Source organism: Coccinella septempunctata, chromosome 5, assembly GCF_907165205.1.
Source record: "Coccinella septempunctata chromosome 5, icCocSept1.1, whole genome shotgun sequence".
Taxonomy (NCBI): domain Eukaryota; kingdom Metazoa; phylum Arthropoda; class Insecta; order Coleoptera; family Coccinellidae; genus Coccinella; species Coccinella septempunctata.
Genome location: NC_058193.1, coordinates 24,262,402 through 24,288,088, shown reverse-complemented (window position 1 = coordinate 24,288,088; position 25,687 = coordinate 24,262,402). Strand labels below are relative to the sequence as shown.

Here is a 25,687-nt window from a genome sequence, read left to right as displayed (position 1 = left end):
AATATTATTCGTGAGAAAGAGCCACAGAACACACCCTTGTTTTACTCGAAAGAGCTTGTTTCCTTGTTTGAGAAGAAAAAGAAGAGGAGGACTAACCTCAAAATTTGAAAAATAAAAATATACATTTTTCAAATTTACAGAAATTTAATCCAAAGATTAATGAGGTAAATATAGACATAATCGAAGAGATCAATATCTTTGGACATATGAAATAAGATATATGATATAGATCTTCGATTCAATCTTTTTTAGTTGAATGTTTTATCAGAGACAAACTCTGGTTTTATCAAAATGCAAAGGAGGGTTGTTGTAACTGGTATGGGGGTAATATCCCCAGTAGGAGGAAGTCTAAAAGAATCTTGGAAAAATATAATAGCCGGCAATTGCGGCATAACAAAATTAGAAGGGCCGAAATTCGAGAAATTGCCTTGCAAAGTTGCTGGTTTCATTAAATCTGATGGCAAACGAATTGATCTTTCTCGTCATTTTTCAAAGACAGAACTGAAAACAATGGGTTCTGCCACTGCTTATGCTCTCTTAGCTACAGAAGAAGCTCTTACGGATGCAAAGCTCCTTGAAACTGAAGAAGAAACCAAGTTACGAACTGGAGTAGCGATCGGTATGGGTATGGTAGATCTTCAAGATATTTGTGACACAAACGATGCATTGAATAAAGGTTATCGAAACGTGAGTCCTTTTTTCGTTCCTAGGATATTGCCAAATATGGCTGCTGGACAGATAAGTATAAAATATGGTTTTCGCGGTCCTAATCATTCAGTTTCGACAGCCTGTGCTACAGGTGCTCATGCGATAGGTGATTCATTTAGGTTCATTCGAAGTAGTGATGCTGATATTATGGTTTGTGGTGGAACAGAAGCTTGCATATCACCTTTATCAATTGCCGCATTCTGTAGGTTGCGAGCATTGAGTACCTCATTCAATGATAATCCTGAGAAAGCTTCACGTCCATTTGATACTAAAAGAGATGGATTTGTGATGGGTGAAGGTTCAGCTATACTTATTTTAGAGGAAAGGGAACATGCTATCAGGAGAAATGCAAATATTTATGCTGAAATTCTTGGATATGGCTTATCTGGTGATGCTTCTCACTTAACAGCTCCAAAATCTGATGGTACAGGTGCTTTGTTAGCAATGCAAAGAGCCATCAAAGATGCTAACATAACGGTTGATAGATTAACTTATATCAATGCTCATGCGACATCAACTCCTTTGGGAGACACAATAGAACTCAAAGCAATCAGAAAACTATTCAGTGATAAGATTGACCACTTGAGCGTTTCATCTACTAAAGGGGCACATGGACACTTATTAGGTGCTGCTGGTAATTTAGAGGCGGTCTTCACTATCAAAGCTGTACAAGAAGGTATTTTACCTCCAACTATAAACTTAGAAAATAGCGAAGATAAGGACATTAATTTCGTACCTGACAAGGGCCAAAAATGGAATAGTGATAAAAGGATAGCTTTAAAAAATGCATTTGGATTTGGTGGAACAAATGCATCACTTTGTATAGGACAATATACCTAATTATTTAAAGAATTGGATTTTTTTTTACTAATACCAAGTTATGAAAAATCAATTTGTATTTATTCAAAAAATGTTCACAAGCAATTTGCATGTGTTAATATGACACAAGAGTGGAAGACAGTATTCGATGTTGACACAACATGAGATTTGGTAGTTTAGAGCAGTTACCAAGACCTAAGAAAACGACCACTCTTCCTTTCTTAAGACTCAGAAATTCTGCATAAATCCATCATAACTTTTGCGGGTTTTATGGTGGGTATAAGCAGAGTTCCTAAGAACTAACGCATAAGATCGCCGTTTGCCGTAAACTCTTCCTGAAAAATCTAGGAATTGAAAACAAAACACGAATAATCATAAAGACATAAAACTATACATAATATGAAGCACTGAGTAGGTGTTACTCACACAATTTTTTTAGATATCATAACTATTATTAGGGGTCGAAAATTACAACCCCTTACGATTTTCCTTCAAAAATTGTTTTCTTGGGATAGATTTTCGAAAAATAAAATTCTCTTATGGTTCCCCATTCAATTCTGGAGAATGAAAGTCTCTTGCAAAATTTCGATAGTCAGTACTTTTCTTGAAATAATTAAAAACTTACAAGCAAGTTGTTATTTGCAACCCCTAATAATAAAAAATTGTGAGTAATATCTACTTAGTGCTTCATATTATGTATAGTTTTATGACTCAGTGTTTTTTTAGAACCCGGAAAAAAAAATAAAAACTGCCAACTCGTCATAGCCTTCCAAAGGCTGTATCTTGGAAGGGAGGTAGATTTTGAAAAAAATAATATTGATCAAAATGAAATATAGCCTGTCACTTTTAAAAATTGATTGGTTAGTTCCATAGATTCTTTCCTACAAACTCACAAACTTAACGGAGCTGAGGCGTACTTCGGTACCTATGGAGAATCGGGATAATATGAATATATGATATGGATAAAATTTAGTCACTCCTGATAAATATTTTATTTACTTTATTTCTTACATAGAATGAAGAAAGATGCCATATAGTGCACCAATCCTATAAAAAACAACTCTATTTTCAACATTTAACCCATGGAATGCAACAAATATGTTAGTAAAATAAAAGGTATACATATTTATCTCTTGATCGATCAAGTTTTACATATTCAAAAAAATTTCATAATTGAAAAAAAAATTGTTGTGCAATAATAACATTCAATTGTTTATCTGAAAATGAAACCTATTGTTGTAAAAAATTTGGTCTGAAACGGAAAAATTATTGGAAAGAGAAAATTATTCAATTTGAAGCATACTTGGATTGAACTAATATAAACGGGGTGGCGGTGTTGGACCATAAAAACAATAATGCGCGAATTTATCCTTTAACTTTTCTCGTAATTCCATACGTTGTTCTTCAATCCACTGCCTGTTTTTATTGAACTCATTCAAATCCTCTGTTGGTATTGAACAATTGTCATCATCATCATCACTATTATCCTACAGGAAGAAAAAAATAATCTGATTACTACAACTGGAATGAAATTTATAAATTCCATCTTCTCATTGTTTTGCATTCTCATTCCAAATCTTGGATCATCAATACATGGAATGGAAAAAAAAAATGTTTTCCAAAGACTGGAAAGAGAGAGTTGCTTAGTGTTGCAAATCACAATTGAGAAACTTTATTGGGACATTACTATCACATCAATTTTTAATGCGAAAAAATTGGAAAGTACATAAATTTTTTCATGTAAGGCTGCCCTAGTGTCGCGCTTGACAGAGAAGTATCGAATGTATAGATGAGAACAAATGCGTTTCTAGCACTGAAATTGTTATTCCATGTATCTATGTTCCAAGTTCAAAATTATTCTAGTAGTTCGTATGAAATTTGACTTTTATGAAGCTCCCAAACAAAAATCAACAGAGTTCTACTCACATCTAACATTTCCTGTAAGCTGGGATGGTAGTATCCATTCCCACCATATGTGAGCCTATAATGTGACACGTAATTGGTTTCATGATGGCAACATGAGTCTGAACACGCTACTTCCGAGCCTTCAGGAGAACTGGATATACTGGATACAAGGGAACCAGTTTCACAGCAGCCATTATTATTTTCTGATGAATAGCCACAGTCATGGGAATGGTCGCTGGAAGAGCCGCTTTCTTTTTTGCCAAATTCTTCAATTCCACCTAAAAAATAGAACTTTTTAATGTCCTGCTGTCCAAATTCAATGAATAGCCTAACCAAACCTAACCTGCTATTTTCAGCACATTATATTATAAATATTATAACCTATTCAGCTCGAGTGGACCAAATATTCCAAGGCTGACCCTATCTGCCACCGGGCAGTCACAGAGGATATGAACAATGGTTCTGTCTTCTGAAACTCTTTAGGGTTTTCAGTCCCAGTTTGCGTAAGTGAGCTCTGAGCCTGCAAAGTCCCATGAAAACCGACATTATGGATCTCAGATTGGTTCTGTAAAATCCTGGCCAATGGTTTGGTGTAGTGCGGACCAGAGCGGCTGCGCCAATACTCTAGAACCCTCTGCCTCATAAAGCTGCTGCTGATAGTTGGTTACGGGCCATAAAACGCTGAGGTGGCACCTTATCCGTCCAGGGCACCCAATAACTCGTTATCTCTCAAGCTTGAGTGTCCAGGTACCCAAATAAGTTACTGATTACTGATTGTTGTGATTGTTTGGTGTGTTGGACGGATAAACCAAACCGGCCACTACAACCAAGCGGTTTATTGTAGCACACAGGCAAGCTCGTAGAGCTAGACCTCTCACTCCAGTCCCATCCTACTCAAAAAGTAGATGATGTCGGAGGGGGAGTGATTTTTGAGTTCCTCTAGAACCATTTTCAGAGAACCAAAGACTCGAAGTCTGACCCCGTCTGTCGCCGGGCATTCACAGAGGATGTGCTCAATCGGTTCGTCCTCCTTTAAGCAGAGTCTGCAGAGCGGGTCATTGACGATGCTGAGTTTTGATGGGATCTGAGTCTACAATGTCCTGTGAAAACCGCCATTATGGATCTCAGATTGGTTCTAGAAAATCCTAGCCAACGATGTATGGGCTACGTTTAGCACGTAGCATTATGATATTTGGTACTGCGTACCCAGTGGCGTTCCGTCATCACCCAAATAAGTTGCAGTCTGCTGTGATTTTCCAACTTGGAGAGGTTAGATCTGAATTTGAGTACCTTCCCGTCCAACCTCTATGAAGCAGGGGATTGGCGCGTAGGTTAATGGCAAAGATTTCCGCCTGAAAAGCTGTCGCTGGTATGCCCAGACTAGCACTGAGCTCGGTCAGTGGTCTACGACTGTAAACTCTGGCTACAGAGCCATGTTTAGTTGTTTTGCCTGGGCTGGTTCTTGTAATTACCGGGTCAGTTCTGATGCCCGGCACCTTGTCAGCGCTTCCTAAGAGCTGTTTGGGCACGAAAATAAGATTTTCAGGATAGTTCACGGTTAGGTTGTAGAGCCTGCAAGTTGTTAGTCTCGCCTTTCAATGTACAAAAATGGAATTCGGTTAGAGTAGAGCGTAATGCCCCTGAAATAATGACACAAGAGGATGCTCTGGAGTCCCAAAATTTGTTTTGGGTTGGTTTGCGTTCGGTGCGATTTAATCACCATGACATACAGCCAGAAGAGCTGCTTTGGCGCACAAATTCTTTGACAAGCCCAAAGTGAGGGCCTGGCTTTGTGAATGACTTTGTCCACATGCGAGTTCCAGTGAAGCTTTCAATCCAGGGTAATGCCTAGATTCCTCCACAAGTGGAATTGACTTGCCATAAAGAGTCTGAGAAGTAATTAGAAATTTTCTCCTTCTTGTGAAGGGTACAATGAAGGTTTTGCAAGGGTTGAGCTCCCTGTCTTGAATGATTTGTACATGCAATTTGTGCTGAAATGATTTATTTCGAAGAAGAGTAGTACCTGTGTCCTAGAAAAAGCCTCTACTTTGAAAACACCTCATATAATAAAAAAAAAATACTTTTCCATTGTAGGATTTTTGTGAAGTATTAACAAGGTTGGCAAGTGTTTCTGAACCGTTTGATTGAAAAAAAAAAAAACATTTCCTTTGCTTTATTCAGTTAATTGTGAAATAATAAAAAAGAAGATTATTCCAAAGTACTCACCTCCATTGGGTACATTGCAGTTATCACAACGGAAGGGAACTTGACTATCAGATTTTTCACCTGGTGAGGAACCACATGTACAATCATTCACATTATCTGTACTGCACTGTGAATCATTCAAATTATTGCAAAGATTAGAACACTCGTAGTTGTCATCTTGTGGATTTTCTGTCTGAAAAAAAAAAGCAACAACAAATGTAAAGAAGTAATCAGAGTTCTAACTGTAGATTTCCTTTGAAAAAAAAAACTGGTATGTAGAAACGAAATTCTGCTTACTTGATTACATTCACATTTAATCGACTCGTTCTCATTTTCTGAGCAATCACAAACTTTCTCAAGACCATCTTTGTCATCGTCTTCTTCATCGCAGTCATTACACAACTCCTTTGAATCGATATCTGTACATTTGCCCTTTCTACGTTTGCGCTTGATCTTTTTCTGATCCTTACGACTTTGCTTCATTTGTTCTTCCTTTGCTAGTTCCTCATATAAAAGTTGCAATTGAGAGACTCCCTGTTTAAGTTCGACCGCTGTTTCGAAACTTCGGCTCAATGTGTCTACTGCAACAGCTGCGAAAACTTGACAGGTACATTCTTCCTCTCTCATCCGCATATAAATGCGATGCAGACGTTCGTACATGCATATCCCTAAGCATGTGAGAACTTCCTCTTGGGCTATCTCCAATGTTTTTGCGTGTCGTTCTCTCCGGCTGAAAAAATTTGCGAAAATCGAAAAATTTATTCCATGAATAAATGATGCAAGTATGTAGTTCAATTACATACATTGTGCTAAATTAGAGTTTTTTTCAGCATTTTCGAATATTTGCAGGAATTTCAGATGGTAGATAATTTGAAAATATTCTAAAAACCCAAGTACTTCTGGTAGTGTTTCAAATGCTATTGTTTATGAACAAACATTCTCAAATCTATTAACCCTGAATGAATCATTTTATTGCCACCATAAAAATCTGTTATATTTCAGTACCTGATGATTTATTTCATCAGATGATCAAGACCAAATAAAGGTTTTTAGATTAAATTTTGAAATAACCTAATAAATTTGGTCAGTGATGAAAGATATTTTGAGTTAACAATAGAGATTTTCCCTCAGGGATTTAAATTCAATACATTTTTGAAAATTTCGAATTGGCAGGAAAATTGTATTCAAGGATAACCATCAAAATGAAAAACTGCAATAAAATTATTTATAAAACAATGGGCAAAATGCTATAATCGCACTTATCAAGGTACCATAACATTCGAATATACAATCAGAATGTAGCAATTACTAAATAGTCATTATTTTCCTGAAGTCGCTGCAAGTAGAATAATGTTTTGAAGTAGTCATAACAAAGGCATTCTAGTATTATTCTATAAAATTGACTCACCTTCCTAGAAGTTCAGGTTCAGCCCTACTTATCAACTTTGTTATGTATTCAGTCTTTGTTTGCAAGTGTATGTGCTTATCGGGGAGACACCTCTTTATACCTGAATAAAGTGAAGAAACATATCCTTTCTCTTTGCAAGGATCTGGTTCCTCTACCAATAACGAATATGCTGAAAACAATTTGATTGATAAAAGAGATCAACTTCTATTTCTGTTTTAATAATAATTCAAATTGATTAGATAAGGGCAGCATAAGCTCCTGTGGAGCTTATATGCGCGTCCTTACATTTGGAAAAAACTTCACACATACTCCTTTTCAGAGGACTTAAATTCAGAATCTTAAAAAAAAAATTTTGTCTGTATGCAAGGCATTATTATGGGGCACAACTTTGAAGCTATCAGGCTCAATTTCTTCAGGATTATGGAGAGCAACAAGGCTAAGAAGCCTATTGATTTTGGCGGAAATCGGAAAAACGGTTTTCAAGTTATTTGAATTTTTCAAAAGAATGTCTGTGGGCACACAACAGTTCCCAATTTTTAATGTATTGATGTGAAATTTTACACTTTCGTCCTCATCTGAAGTGTGACAAATCCTATTGATTTTAATCTATCCAGCTGTTTTAGCTTTTCTTATTACTGTATCAGGGGTTCCCTAAGTGTGCACTAGAAAGTCTATTATGTTCAGGATTTACTAGTCCTTAAACTTAAGTTTCCGCAAATAAAAAAACCAACAAAACAATTTGAACAATGTATGTTGTTAGATTAGTATCATTGTACCCTACTTCAATTAGCTAGGTCGCCGAAACAAAATAAAAAACCTATAAGTGCGCCGTAAACTGAAAAGTATGGGAACCCTCAGTTTGTGAATTCTGAAGGCGTGAATCCACTATGAGATGTGTTTCCACAGAACGTGACATATTTTTGGGAAACACTCGAGATATGAGATTTTTCTATCATGAGAGAAATATCTCCAAATGAGCTGTTTTCACATTAGTAGTTACCTTGATTGAAAGAAATATTTATTATTGTTGTCTGTTGATTTTGGAAGATGTCAATCAAAAGAGCTAAGAGCAGATTGTTACCTCATCACTATATCTTGGTTTTATAAGCCAAAATGTTCTCACAAAATTTGGGAAGATATTGGATTAAAAGGCACGAGAAAACTAGAATAATGACAACATTAATCGAAGAATTAGAAAGATATAATCTGGAATGTTATAACGACTTCCTTCGGATAACTGCCTATGATTTCCGAAAAATAAACATAAAATCTGCTATAAGAAAGCGAAGCACACATATGAGAGATGCAATTGAACTCATTATCGAAATCTAACAAAGATTTATAACAGCAGTCACAATTTATCTCGCATGCAGCATATGGAAGAAATGTCTCATGTGAGACTCACAATCTTGTGTTAACATGATGAAACAAGTCTTCTTATGAAATTTTGATATTAATGAGATTATTATATCATGAGAAAAAAAATCTCCCCAAAAAATCTCATTGTGGATTTGGACCATAAAAGTTTTATTTCTACAATTAATATAAGGGAAACGATATTGGTTATACAGCCTTATAAAGAGGGAAATATCAATAACACGTAACATATATTCAAATGCTACTATTCAGTTTTTTCCACTCTGCAATTGTACAAAATAACAGATAAAAAGATACACTTCATTAAGCACTTACCCTTCAACACTTTAGTGCGACATTCGCCACAAAATCTATGTTTTCTGAGGTATGTCTCCAGTGTTGCATGCAATGTTGGGGCTTCAATAATGCAGACTTCTTTTTTACATTCAGGTTCCATACATTCCCACACTTCATGCCATACTGGAGTTAGAGGACGGCTCCTTTGAGAGTCAAGTGAATGTAAACGACACCTCAAACTTTTCTTGTTCCTTTTTGGTTGGTTTTCAATCAACTGAGCTAAACTTAATCTGTAAAAATAAGCAATGTAACTTGCTTTATAAAGGAGCTTGGCTAATTTTTATACTCACGCATGTTCATGGAAAATAGAACCCAGTATTAGCGGCTGAAAACATATGTCTTCTTGAATTGTAATGATGCCTTCTTTTGTTACCATTAATGGTTCTAGAGTGGGATGCCCAAATTTGAAAAGCTGGTAGTACAGTCTTTCAACACTAAAAAAAAAAAGTTCATTACTTCCAATAAATGTATTTCTATACTTTTAAATTCAGATTATTGAATTTGATAAATATGCTCTAATAATAGACTTAAATTGCTAATTTTTCTGAAATTAATCAAACTGAAAACTTAATAAATACTATAATGAGATTATAGATTTCCTATGTATTTTGCATGAATAGAAACAAACTGAACAAATCTAATTTCAAAGAAGTTTCTACTATTTACCTTCTTCTACATCCAACACATGGAACATTTTGGTTCAGAACTGTTAACAACTGATTCTTCGAAATTTGTATAGATGACCTTAATTCTTGTTCTGTTAATTTAGTCCATTTCTTAATGAAATCTTCAAGATCTTTTCCTTTGATGAGAGGATTGTCACACACTATTCCAGATCCATTTAAATCCATAACCAACTGAAAGAAATTAGATGAAAAATTCGCTTCAATTATTAATAGGTCAATCGTTTCAGATAAAAGAAAACTATATCATTGATATCTGTAGGGGCTCCATAAAATAAAGTTAGCCTAAAGGGAGATACTTTTGTATAGTTTTATATTTACCGTTAAGTTCTCATCCACAACAAGGGGTAACTGCCTCTTGGAGAGTGGATTTTTAGGAGACGGGCGATACACGTCTACTAATTTGGGTATTTTCTCTTTAATGTTCATTGTTGTTGATAAGTATTGATGTCTTTTGAGTCGTAACTATTTATTCCTTCGAGCAATAATCAGTTACTTCCGAAATAATACAACATGACACACTACCATTAGCAATAAAAAATTTCAACGACAAATCAGTCAGATGTCATTGGTTATCGAGACTGTCAAAAGTTGGAAGAAACGTCAACTTTGAAATTCTCACCATTTTTTATGGTCTAGTGTTTTCTTCATAATATATTTGCAAAAATAATCATAATATAATATATAATAACAAAACGATTATTAATATAATATAGACAACGGAACATGTCTAATGTTACAAATATGATATGATATGAAACATATTGAACATATTGATTGAATACTTCAATCAACGATCGAAATCAATATGGAGTGAAATGGGAATTTTCGCCTCACATCAATGCCTGAAATGTACTGCCAGAGACTTTTTTCAACGCCGAAGTTGCAAGGAGTTTTTCTTCAGAAATTGGTCAACAGATGTCGCTAGAGACAGAGAACCAATACAGTGACTCTAACAAGAAGTAACAGCCGTTACTTTGCAGACAACAGAGACTTTTTAATGCTCCATGGAATTTATAACAAATGTGAAGTCTAGACTGTTTACAGAGACTTTCTTCAACACCGAAGTTTCAAGGAGTTTTTCCTTTAGGTCAACAGATGTCGATAGAGACAGAGAACCAAATACAGTGACTGTAAAAAGCAAAGATAGTGTAATATCTTTGGTAAAAAGTCTAGACTACACATTTGTCATAAAGTCACTATAATTAAAAAGTCTCTGTTGTCAGCAAAGAGTAATAACTGTTGTTACTCTTACGTCTCTTACCAAACCCTTGGACTCTTATTAGAGTAATTGTAGAACCAAATACAGTGACTCTAACTCCTCGTTAGAAAACCGAAGATTTTCATTACAGTGACTTTATAACAAATGTGCAAGTCTAGACTTTCAACAATGACTTAATAACAAATGTGTAAGTCTAGACTTTTTACAGTGACTGTAGCAAACCAAAGAGGACTTTTCTGTTCAACACTGTATGGCATGACACTACCATTGTCCTTATACAAGGATATAACTGTATCAAACATACAACATGTTTGATGTCACTGGAAAGAGTTATCCTTTGGTCTATAGTCAGATGTCAATTTTTTAATGGACTATAGGACACCTTGCAATTACCAAAGAGTTGTTACTCTTTGTAATTACTGTATTAAACAATCGAAGGGTTGTTTTATGTCCTAATCCTCAAAACTGTTTCTGGCCAGACGAAAAATATAAAATATTAGATTTTGAGACTTGTTTATGCTCCTCAGTGGAATGAAATACATAATGTTAGATCTCGAAGGAAATGCACTATATATAAGGCAATATATGTTATTTAGGAAACTCACAGTCATAATTCTTATTAAATTCTTTCAAAATACTGGGAGTAGGACTTGGAGTACACAATTAAAAAACTCATTTTGATACACAATACAATCTTTAATTATGTATCATTCCATAAAAATGTACATTTTAAAAAAATACAAAATTAATTTCTTCATATATCCATTTTTCAAAGAAAAAAAAAACAATAACAAATTAACGAATTACTGGAAGCAATACATAATGAAAATGATTTTTTTATATACCAATATAAATTTTGATCTCAATAATATACAGTAAAATACATACTAAATCACATGTCATAGGTCATTTTTGATTACATTATTTTGGTCTTTAATATCAAACAGATCTGTAACACCTTCAGTTTCATCTAGACTAAAGTTGTAATCTTCATTCAGAGGTACGGGGCTCAATCTCAAAAAGGGGTCAACCCCTAAAAATCAAAAAAATTTATACTGCTGTTGTTTTTATTGTAATTCGCCAAGAAATATGTATTTAGTGTTTATCAAAAAACTTATATGCTTGGAATCATTCATTGAGATCGTTACAACCTCAGTTTTCAGAAGTAGTACCCTAATGAACTCAAATACTGCATATGTTTTTAGTGTACCAAGATATGTTATCTACACATACTACTTCGATTAGTAAGATTCAGAAAGCGTAGCTTTCAAAGAGTAAGATATTGAAAAAAAATGTTGTAATTTTTTTTAATATCCTGGGGAGATGAATGGAAAAAGACCGCGGAAAAATTATTATCATTATTATTTGGCACACCCGATTACTCAAAACCTTTAGTTTAATGAATGTTTCAATTTTGAGCCAAATATGTCGAAAACTGCAGCAGCTGTATAGAAAAAATAATTTTAACTTTTAACACCCTGTAGCTCCGTAACTAAGCGTTTCCGCATTTACATTTATACGAACTTTTTGTCTTAAAATTATTCATGGAATATACCCCTGAAATTATGCACTGAATTTTGAATTTTTATCGAGTGAAAGGCTCCACTAGGAGTAGTAGAAGTACCAAGTATAGGAGCATCGTCCTTTTGAAGTTCATTCGAGGAACACCGATTCTTTCAACCCCAGAAATATTGCTTGACATTTTGGATTCACCTTGTATAATATGGCTTAAACAAAAATGTAGTTGCCGGGGTATTATTATGTTTAATCTAATGACAATAATAACTGTCAGTGATTCACGTATACTGATATAATATAAAGAGATAAGTAAACATGCTGACTTTAAAAAGAACAGCCAGATCCTTAAGGACAAGAGTTCCACCGTTTAACAGATTTTCAAGATTAGAATCTTCAAAATCTGCAACAAAGCCGGAAAAAACGGAAAAGTTGAGCGCTGGTTCGGGAAAGATAGTGGCGGTAATTGGAGCCGTGGTAGATGTTCAATTCAGCGAGATCCTACCGCCCATTTTGAACGCCCTTGAAGTTCATGATCGAAAACCCCGTCTCGTCCTGGAAGTGGCACAACATTTAGGCGAGAACTCGGTCCGGACCATAGCAATGGACGGTACCGAAGGACTCGTTAGAGGACAACGAGTGGACGATACCGGATATCCCATACGCATACCTGTTGGTAGAGAAACTCTAGGCAGAATAATAAACGTTATTGGGGAACCGATAGACGAGAGAGGACCCATTGGATCCCAAAATCTGGCGTCTATCCATGCAGAAGCGCCGGAGTTTGTGGACATGAGCGTCAAGCAAGAGATATTAGTCACGGGGATTAAAGTGGTCGACTTGCTGGCACCTTATGCTAAAGGTGGTAAAATAGGACTATTTGGTGGGGCTGGCGTAGGGAAGACTGTCCTAATAATGGAACTCATAAACAATATAGCGAAAGCACACGGTGGATATTCGGTGTTTGCCGGTGTAGGTGAAAGGACCCGCGAAGGAAACGATTTATACATGGAAATGATCGAATCGGGAGTTATAAACTTGAAGGAGGGCACTTCAAAAGTAGCCTTAGTTTATGGACAAATGAATGAACCGCCAGGAGCAAGAGCAAGAGTAGCTTTGACTGGATTAACCATTGCTGAATATTTCAGGGATAAAGAAGGTCAAGATGTACTTCTCTTTATCGACAATATTTTTAGATTCACTCAAGCGGGTTCTGAAGTATCAGCCCTGCTGGGGAGAATACCATCTGCTGTTGGTTATCAACCCACACTTGCTACAGATATGGGATCTATGCAAGAGAGAATAACTTCAACAAAGAAAGGATCTATTACATCTGTACAAGCAGTATATGTACCTGCAGATGATTTGACAGATCCTGCACCAGCAACAACATTTGCTCATTTGGATGCAACAACTGTTTTGTCTAGAGCTATAGGTAATTGAGAAACACTTAACAAATAATTTTTCGAAATAGTACTAATGAAGATTGTTCAACACCGAAAGGCTGTGAAAGATAACAGATTATAAATCGGACTGACAGAAATTCACACTTTCAGTATACCATGAAGAACGTGCTGACATCGAAAGTGAGTAGCAATAGCAGTACTCTGCTTCATTCAGTCGGCATCGTTTGGTTGAGTTATGCGATACTGACGAGTTAAAACAAGAGCGAAATCGGTTTATCGCTACTCATCTTCGATGTCGTCTCCATGGTATACTGAAAGTGCAGATTACTGCCAGTCTGATTTATTTCTTATTTAGTACTTCTTCACGGAAATTCATTTTTACTCATGTGTTATATCCGTGTAAGTTTTCGTTGATCTTTCAGGTATTTCATCTGACGTTTTGCCCACAATTGAGGTAGGCATCATCAGAGAAATATCAGTTTGTGGTTATATTTTATTGGGTTTTTACTCTAAACAAATGTAATGTGCTCCGGAGGGTCAGTACTCCATCCTAGTGTTGTAGTGGCGACTTGTGCTCATTTGAACTGAGAAGGGGCAATGGAGTTGGGTCTTCTCAATCAATAAAGAGAAAAAGTGTTTTTTTGAGATTAATTTACATTCTATAGAAAAAATTCATTTTATTGGCTGAGAAATACATTTTGGAATTACCGAAATATATTTCATTGTCTAGCAAAAACCAGAGGTGGGAGCTATTTCTTGCCAAGAAAATTTAACTGGCTTACATTATTTCTCAAAATCTGATGTACAATTCAATTTTCTCTAGTTTATCCAAATGACACAAAGCCCTAATAGAAAAATCACAAGCTCTCAAAGTTCCACGAAGTCTTCGAATTTAATTTGAAATAAATATAAACTAGGGCATCTATAATTCTATCTTCAATTCAAGCCAAATGTGTTCAATAACGAGCAGTATGTGAGAAAGAGTCATACTGAATTTTGAAATTAATATTGCAGCAGAGCTTGGCATTTACCCTGCAGTGGATCCATTAGATTCAACTTCTCGAATTATGGACCCTATAGTAGTAGGAGAAGAACACTACCAGGTAGCCAGAAATATACAAAAAACATTGCAGAACTACAAATCTCTCCAGGATATCATTGCCATTCTGGGCATGGATGAGTTATCTGAGGATGATAAATTGACAGTAGCGAGAGCTAGAAAAATTCAACGTTTCCTATCTCAACCTTTCCAAGTAGCAGAAGTGTTCACCGGGCATCCAGGAAAATTAGTACCTCTTGAAGACACTGTGAAAGGATTTCAGAAAATTCTGAGGGGCGAAATGGATCACATTCCTGAAATGGCTTTTTACATGGTTGGTAATATTGAAGATGTTATGAAAAAGGCTGAACAACTGGCTACTGAAAGATCTGTTTGAGATAATTGCCCATAAAAGGTGTAATAAGTATCATTTCAGAAATTTAAATACTTGCGGACCTACAGATTGTTAAAATTTTTTAGAATATATTAATGCTTCAATATGTGCAGGTTCTGTCTACTGATTAGCAGGTATTTTGTTCTCATTCCATTCAATTAAATTAATTTATTTCTTGACTTTAATTCGATGTGAAAAAAATTGAATTTCATACTTCTTTTAGATCTGAATACCTTCATCATTTATATTCATAGATATTTGAGTCTCACATATACTTAACAATTTGAGATTAATCTAACAACTCTTAATATTCAATAAAAAAATTTGATTTCAGGTATAGTTGTCCTTAAATGTAAATGTATATTCTTGAAACATTTAGAGCACTTATTCAATAGTCTTCAGAAATATTGAATATAGAAATATTTTACTAGGCCCTACATTTGAACACTTACCATCAGATATCCTGATACCGTTATTTCTTCTTCTGTCTCTATTGTTTCTAAATATTATTTCAGCAGCAGCCAAATCCGGATCCTCATCTACCTCGAATTTCTTTCTTTTTGCATGTGATTCATTTTCATCAGCTTCTCTTCTCACAAAATTATCCTAAAGATATAAATATGAAGAATGCTAACTTGTAATAATTAAATATTATTTTCTTTACCTTTTTCTTGATTTGAATTTCAGGTTCACCCTCATAAGTCAATAAATTTGCTATCATAGGGTTTGAAAATGATTTCATTTTAAGGCAATATTGATCATCAGTATTCTAAAAAAATAATATGAAAACCATAATTCATTATTAGTAATTATCTACTTCACTTGAAACTTAACACTTGTTGCTCCCACAGGACAGTTAACAACAACAACAGATTGGTCTTCACAAAAGCATTTCTTTAAATCATTATGCGTAATATATAACATTTTTTTGGTTTCTATATCTTCTGTAATATTTTTGATACTTTGTTCAACCCATGTCCTATGTTTATCTAATTCCAGTTCATATTCATCCAGTTTTGAAAGCTCCTTTTTTAAATTAGTTGCTTTAATTGCAAATTCCTGTGTATTACAACCAGGTAATGAGTTTTTATAAGTATAAGGTCTGCAAAAAGAACAATATTTTGAATAAATTCATTAAAACGGATATATAATAGGATTACTGACTTCCATTGTATACTATTTTTATTCTTCTTCTCTATCAAACCAATGCCCTCTAATACATTTGTTATATCATAAATTCTCCTTTTTTGCCTGACTTCAAGCATATCGGCTGCCTAAAATTAGTGAATATGAGTTAAAAGAAGAACTTTAATACTTTTATAGCCAACCACTTTGAGATCTAAAACTCCACCTGCTGATTTTTGTAAAAGGTTAACAAATTTGGTCGTTAATAAACCTAAAGATTTCTCAAATCTACTTTGCGAACTTTCCGACATTTTACATTTAGGCAGAAAGGAATATGAAGTAGTTGAAATGTTGATACGAATTTTTTTCAATTTTAAAATTATTCCTCTCCCCCTTCATGAATATCTGACACTTCAATCCACAGAATACCTCTGACTCTGAATCACAGACAACATCAAGACAACACAATCACTGTGGTTTATCCGTGTGTCTGTCTGTGTTTTGTTATTGTTCTATGGTGTGCTGTGACAAACTGATCACAGAATAAAAAATCTTTGTTTTTTCCATAGAAATATCATAAAAATTTCTGTGATTATAACCCAAGAACCATCGAATTTTTCCGGTAAGATTTTAAAATTAGTGTTTTCAGATGGTATAATTTTGAGAAAAGCAAATTAGCGAAAATTTGTGTCTATTTTGTAATAAATAATTGACAATGCCTGTAAGTTGAAATTTCCTGCTTCTCCTAATCATTTCAAAATGTTGAATTTATAGAAAAGGAAGTGTGAATCTGATTCTCAAAAAAGTTCTAAAAGTTCAAAAACTGAACATGATGTCGAAGCTGCAAAAGATATTCATCCGAAATGGCAGGATTTTGAGCTTTTGTCTGAAGAAACATGTATTGAACCCAATGTCGCAAAATCGATGATAAAACTTTTAGAAGATGGCAATACTATTCCATTCATTGCAAGATACCGTAAGAATATGATAAACAATATGACTCCTGAAGAACTGAGAGTTATTAAGGAACAGTATGAAGAAATAAATTTACTGAAGTCAAAATTAAAAAGTGTTGCCAAGACTTTAGAAAAGGCAGGGCAGTTAAATAAGAATATGAGAAATTCTTTAGCTTCTGTAAGAACAGTAGAAGAACTTGAACATGTGGTGAGGACTTATGGAAATACTAGTATTTGATATAGATACTGATTTTTTATTTTTAGTTTGCCCCATTTAAACCAGAAAGTAAAAGAAGTTTAGCAGAAAGGGCAAAATCTGTTGGTTTAGAAGCACCTGCCCACAATATTTTGAATAATGTATGTCAAGAAGATCTTCATTATTACATAAAACCAGAAAAGGAAGGATTGAAATCAATTAAAGAAGTACAAAAGGGTATTATTCATATTATAGCATCCATAATTGCTAATGATACAGAAGTTTTGGGATATGTGAGAGATCTGTAAGATTACCTTTATATCAATTGTTTAAAATATAATTTTTGATAATTATAGGAGGACAAAACATTATTTTATGATTGAAACTAAAAAGATTGATGAGAAAGATAAGAAAAACCAATCAACTCAAAAAAATAAAAATATAGATGTGTCAAAATACAAATTATACTTTGATTTCAAGATCAGATCAATAGATATAAAGCCTCATCAGGTAATTTTTATTCTCATTGAAGATTCAATGTAATTCTATTTAGATTTTAGCTGTAAATAGGGCAGAAAACCAGAAAGTTTTATCAGTTAAATTAAATATACCTGATATCATTTTTAACAAATTCAATAAATTTTGCATAGATAAATTTAAAATGGAATCAGGAAGTAAGGACCGATGTCAGATATTAAAAGAAGCAGTTGAGGATTCTTATACTAGATTAGGTAAGTCATCAATCATAATATTTATACTCATTTAATAATGCGCTGTCGTTCTTTACTCTGCCATATTATCTTATAGGCTTGTTCGTAGAGTGGTTTGAAACATTTGTGAACTGTACAGAGCAAGCGCAAATGGATTTTCGCTATCCTAAAATGGAATTGCGCTTGCTCTGTACAGTTCACAACCGTTTCAAACCACTCTACGAACAAACCTTATAACTTTTTCATGATTCAACTATTGATGAGTGAGTATTTTCAGTAAGACCTCTTCTCGTGCGAGAAACTAGATCTACTCTCAAACAGATGGCGGAAAAAGCTGCAATGGAAACATTTAGCCAAAATCTCAAACAATTATTGCTTGCAAATCCAATTAAAGGAAAGTATATATTAGGTATGGATCCTGGATTTTCAAATGGCTGTAAATTAGCTCTTATATCTGAAACTGGGAGTTTACAAGCTAAAGCTACCATTCATCCTTTCTCTAAGAATGTTTCAAATAAAGCTGTATGTATTTTGAAGGATATTCTCACTAAACATAGGTGAGTTTCGGATGTTGGTTAATTCATTTATTTTTATTGAAACTTGGCAGGATAATTAGAGAGGATTTATTGCCATTTTGAATCTTAATATATAGGGTGTCCCACAGTAACCACTTTTTGGTTACAGATGTGAAGTCATTGCATTAGGCAACGGAACTGCCTGTAGAGAAACTGAATCTTGGTTGTCAGAGCTAATAACATCCAATATATTTTCTCCCCTGAAGGTTACTTATACCATTGTTAGTGAAGATGGAGCTTCTATTTATTCCTGTAGCCCTGAAGCCCAAAAAGAGTTTCCTGATCTGGATCCCAATATTATCAGCGCAAGTATGAATAAATTTACTCTAAATTTACAGCAAAATCATTGAAAATTTCCAATTATATTGTAGTTTCTTTGGCAAGAAGAGTTCAAGAGCCTTTAGCTGAATTGGTCAAGGTGGAACCACAACATTTAGGAGTTGGAATGTACCAACATGATCTGAGAAAGAAACACCTCAATGAGGCATTGCATGAAGTGGTTTCAGAATGTGTTAGTTTTGTGGGTGTAGATCTAAATACTGCATCGAAGTGTTTACTAAAGTGAGTTGATGAAAATAGAGTAGATCATGTCGGAGTCGAGTCTTCTCATTCATTAAATTTTTTTGAGATTGATTTTCTTTGAAAATCGTATCAAAACTGAGACCATCACTTCACTTTGTCTTGTTATCCAACATTCATATCTAAAAGACATAATTTGAAATTTTCTTCTCTTAAATTGATTTCAATGGTATCATAATTTAATTTTTTTCAAGGGAAATAGCCGGTTTAACAGAAAAAAGAGCAGAACGAATCATACAGTATCGTGAAGAAAATGGCAAATTCACCTATCGTAAAGAACTTTTAAAAGTGAAAGGTATAGGTGAAAAAGTATTTCAGCAATGTGCTGGTTTCTTGAGAGTTGGCCCTATCAACATCGAGGAAGAGTACAATTTTTATGCAACCCCGAATACAACCAAACTAGACCGTACAATAATACATCCAGAGTCATATGCTGTTGCTAAGAAATTATTGAAGAATCTCAAATTGAAGGAGGAAGATATTGGAAGTGGAAGTTTCATAGAGACAGTAAATAAGAGTGAACTGAATGAAACTGAATTATCAGTGAAGCTGAAAACAGACGAACATTCTTTGAAGTTGATATTAGAAGCCTTGGGTAAGCCCTTGAATCATGATCTGAGAAAAGAATTGAACATCACTCCGTTGTTTAAAAAGTGTCTAACAAGTATTGAAGATCTGAAAACTGGTACGGTCTTGAGTGGAAGAGTTAGCAATGTAACTCATTTTGGATGTTTCGTCGATGTTGGAGTGAAATGGAATGCTTTAATTCATGTTAGTAAACTCAAAGGGTTTCAACTCAAAATCGGGGATAGGGTAGAGGTTGAAGTAATCGATCTTGATTTGGAACGAAAACGAATTGGGCTGAAATTTTTGAAAATGTCTCAATAATTTGAGGAATTAGTTATGATGAGGAACATAAATATTTTTCGCATCTTCAACTGAATATGTTATTTATTATTTGTAAATGTTTGTGATTGGCTGTGGATGTATGATCCTAAGTCATTTCATGTTATGTTATTGAGTTATTAGTTATTAAACGAATACACTACACAATGAATTTTTCTTATGTAGTCATAGTATAGACTTGATAACAGTCCTCATTATTTTCTTTGAAAAATTCATATTTCATTAATAGAGAGGTTCCTCTTTGCTGCCAGATTGGTTAGATAGTTGGCATAAGTTAGTTAGGAAAATAACATGAACCCAACATTACATTGTGAATGGTTTCAGAGTTGAAAGTTCAATATTATCTATTTACAACTAGCTATTAAGTTTCGATTCGGTATTTTAAGCAAGGATATCTCCTTAGTTTTAAGAGGAAAAATACAAAATTTCTTGCGTTTGTGCTGCCATCTATAGATGTCAGAAGGCAAAAACTTGTTCCTCAACTCAAATCACACATTTTTCTAAATATGAGTTTGTTTTCAACTATAGATTTCAGTTTTAAACGTCTTTCCTGGTTTTCAAAATTCGTTCAGGAAAAAGCTATTAAGGGGTATAATTTTTGAATCTTATGAAAATGGACGTCATCTGTTGAAAGGAAAAAGAAACATTGTTAAATGACTCTGCAATCTGTGATGACCGTCATTGTTGATTGTTTTGATTTGTGTTGTCTTCCCATTGTCAAAAAAGTATTACTAATTGTTTACCAGAATATCTAATTTCCTTTGATAAGCACGTAATTGACTCACTGCCTTGAATACCACTATGATAATTGTGCTTCCATTTCGATAATGAATCCCCCTCGTTGCTCATAAAAATGTGAGAAGATAATTGGACGTGGTGATGAACTACTTTGTTTTACCTTGACAAATTATGGTAAGGTAAAAAAAGAAATTTCCATAATCCACAAAATTCAGTATTATATTTTATATTATAGTCAATGAAGCTGATGTCTGCTGTTATTCCTACATCACTGACCAGCCAGAACACGAACAAGTCGGAAGATTCGAATATTTTGCTCAAACATCTATTGGAATGTGTGCAAAATTGTCAGAAGAGGTTTGGTGGAAAAACAGAGCTTGCAACAGAATTTGATAGTTGTGTAATTGCTCTTTGTTTAACGTTAGAGCAGGTTTTATCTCATGGCTTAAGAAGTAAACCATTAGAACTCCCACAAACATCTACTTTGAAACAAGTTTCAGGAATTGTTGCTAGTAGTTTGCTAATTGGGAATGAACCATTGTGTGAGTTAAGATTTGCTTTAGAACTTTAGGCCTTGTTTTTAAGTCCACGATTAAGCTGATTCCAAGGTTAATCCCAGTTCAACTTGACAAAATTGATCTAGGATCATCACCTTAAAACTTGGCTTAAACCTGAACTGAGTAACAGAGCCTAAGAAGCTGAAAATTATAACTTGTTTCATTTAAATTTTGATGCATTTTTTTTTACTAGCATTTTGGCCCTTTATAAGAAATCATTTAACTCGGCATGAACAAGAGAGGTATACAGTTTTGAAAAATATCCACACAGATACTGGTAAAGGAAGGGCTTGGATCCGTTCAACTCTTAATGAAAGATCATTAGAAAGGTAGGATTTCTGCTAATTTAAAAATCTATGGAATTGAGCAATAAGTTAAATGAATCCCTAGGAATTATATTTTGAATTATTGATTATCTAATGTATTATGAGAATTTTCTAAATTATATACATACTTATTGAAGGGTTTTCCTTTGACTACTCTTGTTTTTGTCATTGCTTCAATTTGATCATATCTGATGAAGATTCACTTATTTAATCTTCAGATATATCAATACCTTGCTTGGAGATACCAAATCATTAGAGATATATTATGAAGATTGGGCATTACTACGAGATCATGAAAAGAGCTCTATGTTGCCTAATATGGCAGCTGGTGAGTACCAAAACTTGCAAAAAAATGATTATCTCTCAAACATCGATTTTCAGGTTTAGCTGCTATATTATTTGCTATAAGTATAGATAAAGTTGAATTGAATGATTTGAATAGCCAGCAAAAACTCCTCAGTGGCCTTTCAAAATCTGAACCTGTTATTGAAGCTCCAATACAAGGTGAGTAATTGGTTAACAATTTTCTTAATACTAATCTACATAACAGGAGATGTGATGAAACACATCAGGGGCTGTCAAATTATCATCAAAATATTTGTCGGATACATGTTGTAAATTCTGAGAATCCTGACATGAAAGGAAGTCAATGCTGTAGATGTAGTTTAAAACAACTGAGCTTCTGATTATTGGCACAACCACATCTTCAGCATCACTTCTTGATACGCAATGAATATGAGAAATAGCTGAAAATCAGATTATATTTTTGAAAGGACCCGTATATATGAGCGCTCATTCAACAGGGCATTCATCAGTCAAAGTTGCCATCTTTCAAGGTTTTCTTTCAATTCTAACAGATCGCATTTTTTAAGGATAAAATATAAATATTCCTTAATGGGTTTTACAGGTTTATTTTAAAGGGTTTTCGCATTGTGTTTCATTAATCTTCTATACTTAATTTATGTGTTTAGTCAATTGGACGAATTGCATTTGTTGAAAACTGTATCTACCAATGTTGTAGATCTACCATCTGACTAGTTTACCTACTAATATACTTCTATTGATTAAAGGTCAGGTACAGAGATATAATTATAATATAATACTTAAGCTTAATTCATCATAATGTTTTATTCCAAAATCCTTTATTTAATTCAGTTCAATCTACAAACACAATGCATTTGATCAATTTTCAGATCCATCTAAAAATACAAAAGAAAAAAAGAAAAAGAAGGTTGCTCGACAATTCATATCTTTTGAGGAAGATAGTTTATTATCATCTAGTATCCCTTCAAGCTCAGGAAGCTTATCCTCGGACACAAGCTCATTGAACGAAACTCAGTACACATTCAACTCAACTGCACATTCCAATAAGGACCAAAATAAAACGCTTGACATTATGGAAGCCAAGAAAGCAGATCAACCTTCAACGGTTGAAATAAAAAGGAAATTATCAGTGGAAAATAGTGGAACATTCACGAAATATTCCACAGAAGTTCCAGAAACGTTAACTCCCATCAGTCAAGCTGAGGTCGGTGAATTAACCCCTATTTCTGTCGAAATAGGAAGGGAAGATAGGTCTTCTGACTTATCAGATGATTTGGTTGAAGCTCCAAGTGATATCAGTGCTGTATTGACTGCAGTTGAATCTAAGAATGAAGAAGAACGAAAAAGATTCAGGGAAAAAATTGAATCTCTAAATAGGGAGAATGAAACTTTGAAGGAACAGGTGAATAAGTACCTGAGTGTATTGAAAATGTTGGGAAAAGATCCAGATGTGGAGGATCTGGATCAAATTGAGGAACTGCCAAATTATAAAAGCGAAGCTGAAATTTTTGAGAGGAAATTGGTCCAGGTATGCAGAATATTGTTAATATCGATTTTTGTATTTTGCTCTATAATTTCACTTATCTGTTTTGAAGTTATACCTACAACAGTGTAATTTATTTGGGCTACTTCCATCATGCTGATTCTACCAAACGTTTTGGCTAACAATTGCCAGCCATTTTCAGAGAATTTCTTTTTATCAAACAAAGGTTTTTTCTTCAGATACACTTATTTGTTGAATAAAGTATCCAAAAGGATTGAAATAGTTCAAAAAATCCTACTACAAATTATCTGTCATCAATAATTTCACTCTAACTCTAATGTTTTTTCTGTATGTTATTTTCATAGGTTGCTGAGATGCATGCAGAACTTATGGATTTCAATGTTCATCTACAACAAGTAATATGTGAAAAAGATCAACTACTGGAACGCCTGAAAACTGAGTTAGAAATGTTGACAGGTCCTATTTCTCCAGAAGAGATTACTTTAGAAGATAGTTTGGCGAATGTGCATGTGTGGATACCATCTGCTTTTTTAACAGGTAATTAACTTCTAAGAGACGTTGCAGGCTTACCGATTAGTTTGGTTAATAATTTCAGAAGTTTCCAATTCATATTTTATTCTTCCATATTATTATTATTATTCTAGGTTCTGGTTCCAATTCACACCATGTGTATCAGATTTTTCTAAGGGCTGGTAATGATGAGTGGAATATTTACAGGCGATACGCTCAATTTCATGCCTTACACACGGACTTGAAGAAAGTAGATCCTGCTATTGCATTTTTTGATTTTCCGCCAAAGAAGAGCATTGGAAAAAAGGTAACGTGCTATACTTGATTCTATTAACAACTTCCAGTTCAAAACTTCGAAACTTTGATGCTTTCATATTGAAATGTCATAGGTGTTTAATGAACATAAAGGACAATTTTATTATTTAAAAAAACTGAAAAAACATCATCTGAACTAAGAATTGATACTGAATGGTATAATAAAATCGAAAGTAGACTTCAGTTGCATTTTCTCATTCTACTTACGGATATAATTTTTATTCGAGAAATCAAGTATGATTACAGAATGCCCATTAATTATGCCGTTGTTCATTGCTTCTTTATTTTTTCAAGGAAAAAATGAAAATCTAGAACTGTATCGTAGATTGATCTCTCTAAGTTAATTCATAAATGTATTAATTGTACAGGACGCATCGCTAGTGGAAAGCAGAAGAAAAAGGCTTCAAACCTACCTCAGGAGAATATTGGCTCACTGGCCTGAGTTATCTCATTGTTCCAGTCGACATTTACTGGAGCAACATCTTTCATTCTTCAAGTAAGTGTTATTTATTTTATCGCAATTCTATACGGGCTATATCTAATTGAATTATAAGTTTGATGGATGTTAAGTACAATATTTTCACAATTTTTTAGAGATCAAAAGGAAAATGAACCAACAGCCAGGAACACTAGAAGAAATAACGAGAATCATTATACAGGGCTGTAATAATACTCAATAATACTAATAAATCAATGAGAATGCAGTATATTGACTTTAACGAACTGTTACAAATATTTAAGTTTTATATTTTATTACAGAATCGTTATATACTATAATTGATACCAATAATATGTACATAAGCAAACAATAAAATATTTAGAAATCATTGTTTGATTATTTATAGAAATAAATAAATTTTCTCATCATTTGCAGGTTCTCATAGATTTTTCAATTCGAAAAACTGTAATGTTTGTTCAAGTAATGACATGAAACTACTAGCATCCTAGATTGTCAAACAAGTTTTTTCAAGGAACAGTAGAAAAAAGCCTCGAAATATAATTTTTCGACAGGCGAAAAACCATTTAAGGGGTTAGGGCAGAGACAAGACAGTTGTCTCCATTGTCTCTGGGTTAGGCATATATTACCAGCCAGCTTAACCCACAGAACAGACCCATCTTGACTTACTTTATGGCTTAACCAACCCTAAACGAAATCAGAATCGTTGTTGCTACGCCGCGCACGGTCGACTCCGCCTCGCGCCATCGAAGCACCGTACGTCAGAAACCGTGGCTGGAAAACCGTTGCTAAGTTCACTCTAGTACTGTTTTGGTTCCCGAAGGGCATGCAAACTTTTACAAATACAGGTTCTAAGAAACTCTTTGCCTGTCCTATGTGATGCAATTGGTAA

General features: G+C 34.1%; 6 protein-coding genes across 8 annotated transcripts; 4 read left to right on the top strand and 2 right to left on the bottom strand.

Moving 5' to 3' along the window:
• Window positions 1-44: 44 nt before the first annotated feature.
• On the top strand, window positions 45-1,560 carry LOC123313007 (3-oxoacyl-[acyl-carrier-protein] synthase, mitochondrial). The gene is made up of 2 exons (XM_044897664.1): window positions 45-164; window positions 253-1,560. Exon 2 carries the CDS (start codon window positions 292-294, stop codon window positions 1,546-1,548), a length of 1,257 nt encoding a protein of 418 aa, XP_044753599.1. The 5' UTR covers window positions 45-164; window positions 253-291; the 3' UTR covers window positions 1,549-1,560.
• Window positions 1,561-2,504: 944 nt separating this feature from the next.
• LOC123313784 (gametogenetin-binding protein 2-like) lies at window positions 2,505-10,019 on the bottom strand. Its single transcript, XM_044898795.1, has 9 exons — window positions 9,763-10,019; window positions 9,425-9,615; window positions 9,049-9,192; window positions 8,738-8,988; window positions 7,046-7,214; window positions 5,935-6,367; window positions 5,659-5,830; window positions 3,454-3,710; window positions 2,505-3,014 (listed from the first exon to the last, which is right to left on the bottom strand). Exons 1-9 carry the CDS (start codon window positions 9,868-9,870, stop codon window positions 2,841-2,843), a joined length of 1,899 nt encoding a protein of 632 aa, XP_044754730.1. The 5' UTR covers window positions 9,871-10,019; the 3' UTR covers window positions 2,505-2,840.
• Window positions 10,020-11,338: 1,319 nt separating this feature from the next.
• On the bottom strand, window positions 11,339-16,584 carry LOC123313841 (transcription factor E2F5). 3 transcript variants are annotated; one of them, XM_044898893.1, is made up of 6 exons: window positions 16,349-16,584; window positions 16,182-16,291; window positions 15,840-16,119; window positions 15,682-15,786; window positions 15,470-15,623; window positions 11,339-11,696 (listed from the first exon to the last, which is right to left on the bottom strand). In XM_044898893.1, exons 1-6 carry the CDS (start codon window positions 16,451-16,453, stop codon window positions 11,563-11,565), a joined length of 888 nt encoding a protein of 295 aa, XP_044754828.1. In that variant the 5' UTR covers window positions 16,454-16,584; the 3' UTR covers window positions 11,339-11,562. The 3 variants fall into 3 exon arrangements, with proteins under 3 accessions (XP_044754828.1, XP_044754827.1, XP_044754829.1); XM_044898892.1 differs by having other exon boundaries at window positions 16,346-16,583; XM_044898894.1 differs by having other exon boundaries at window positions 16,369-16,509.
• Window positions 12,341-15,123, top strand: LOC123313840 (ATP synthase subunit beta, mitochondrial-like). The gene is made up of 2 exons (XM_044898891.1): window positions 12,341-13,613; window positions 14,599-15,123. Exons 1-2 carry the CDS (start codon window positions 12,497-12,499, stop codon window positions 15,018-15,020), a joined length of 1,539 nt encoding a protein of 512 aa, XP_044754826.1. The 5' UTR covers window positions 12,341-12,496; the 3' UTR covers window positions 15,021-15,123.
• Window positions 16,585-16,752: 168 nt separating the features above from the next.
• LOC123314187 (S1 RNA-binding domain-containing protein 1) lies at window positions 16,753-20,205 on the top strand. Its single transcript, XM_044899310.1, has 9 exons — window positions 16,753-16,863; window positions 16,917-17,306; window positions 17,363-17,598; window positions 17,651-17,804; window positions 17,848-18,025; window positions 18,282-18,561; window positions 18,689-18,888; window positions 18,951-19,140; window positions 19,353-20,205. Exons 1-9 carry the CDS (start codon window positions 16,858-16,860, stop codon window positions 20,044-20,046), a joined length of 2,328 nt encoding a protein of 775 aa, XP_044755245.1. The 5' UTR covers window positions 16,753-16,857; the 3' UTR covers window positions 20,047-20,205.
• A 530-nt stretch (window positions 20,206-20,735) lies between these two features.
• Window positions 20,736-25,165, top strand: LOC123313853 (sorting nexin-29). Its single transcript, XM_044898929.1, has 10 exons — window positions 20,736-20,976; window positions 21,038-21,344; window positions 21,553-21,688; window positions 21,904-22,013; window positions 22,067-22,189; window positions 22,879-23,537; window positions 23,858-24,050; window positions 24,158-24,330; window positions 24,707-24,834; window positions 24,933-25,165. Exons 1-10 carry the CDS (start codon window positions 20,974-20,976, stop codon window positions 25,003-25,005), a joined length of 1,905 nt encoding a protein of 634 aa, XP_044754864.1. The 5' UTR covers window positions 20,736-20,973; the 3' UTR covers window positions 25,006-25,165.
• Window positions 25,166-25,687: the final 522 nt, after the last annotated feature.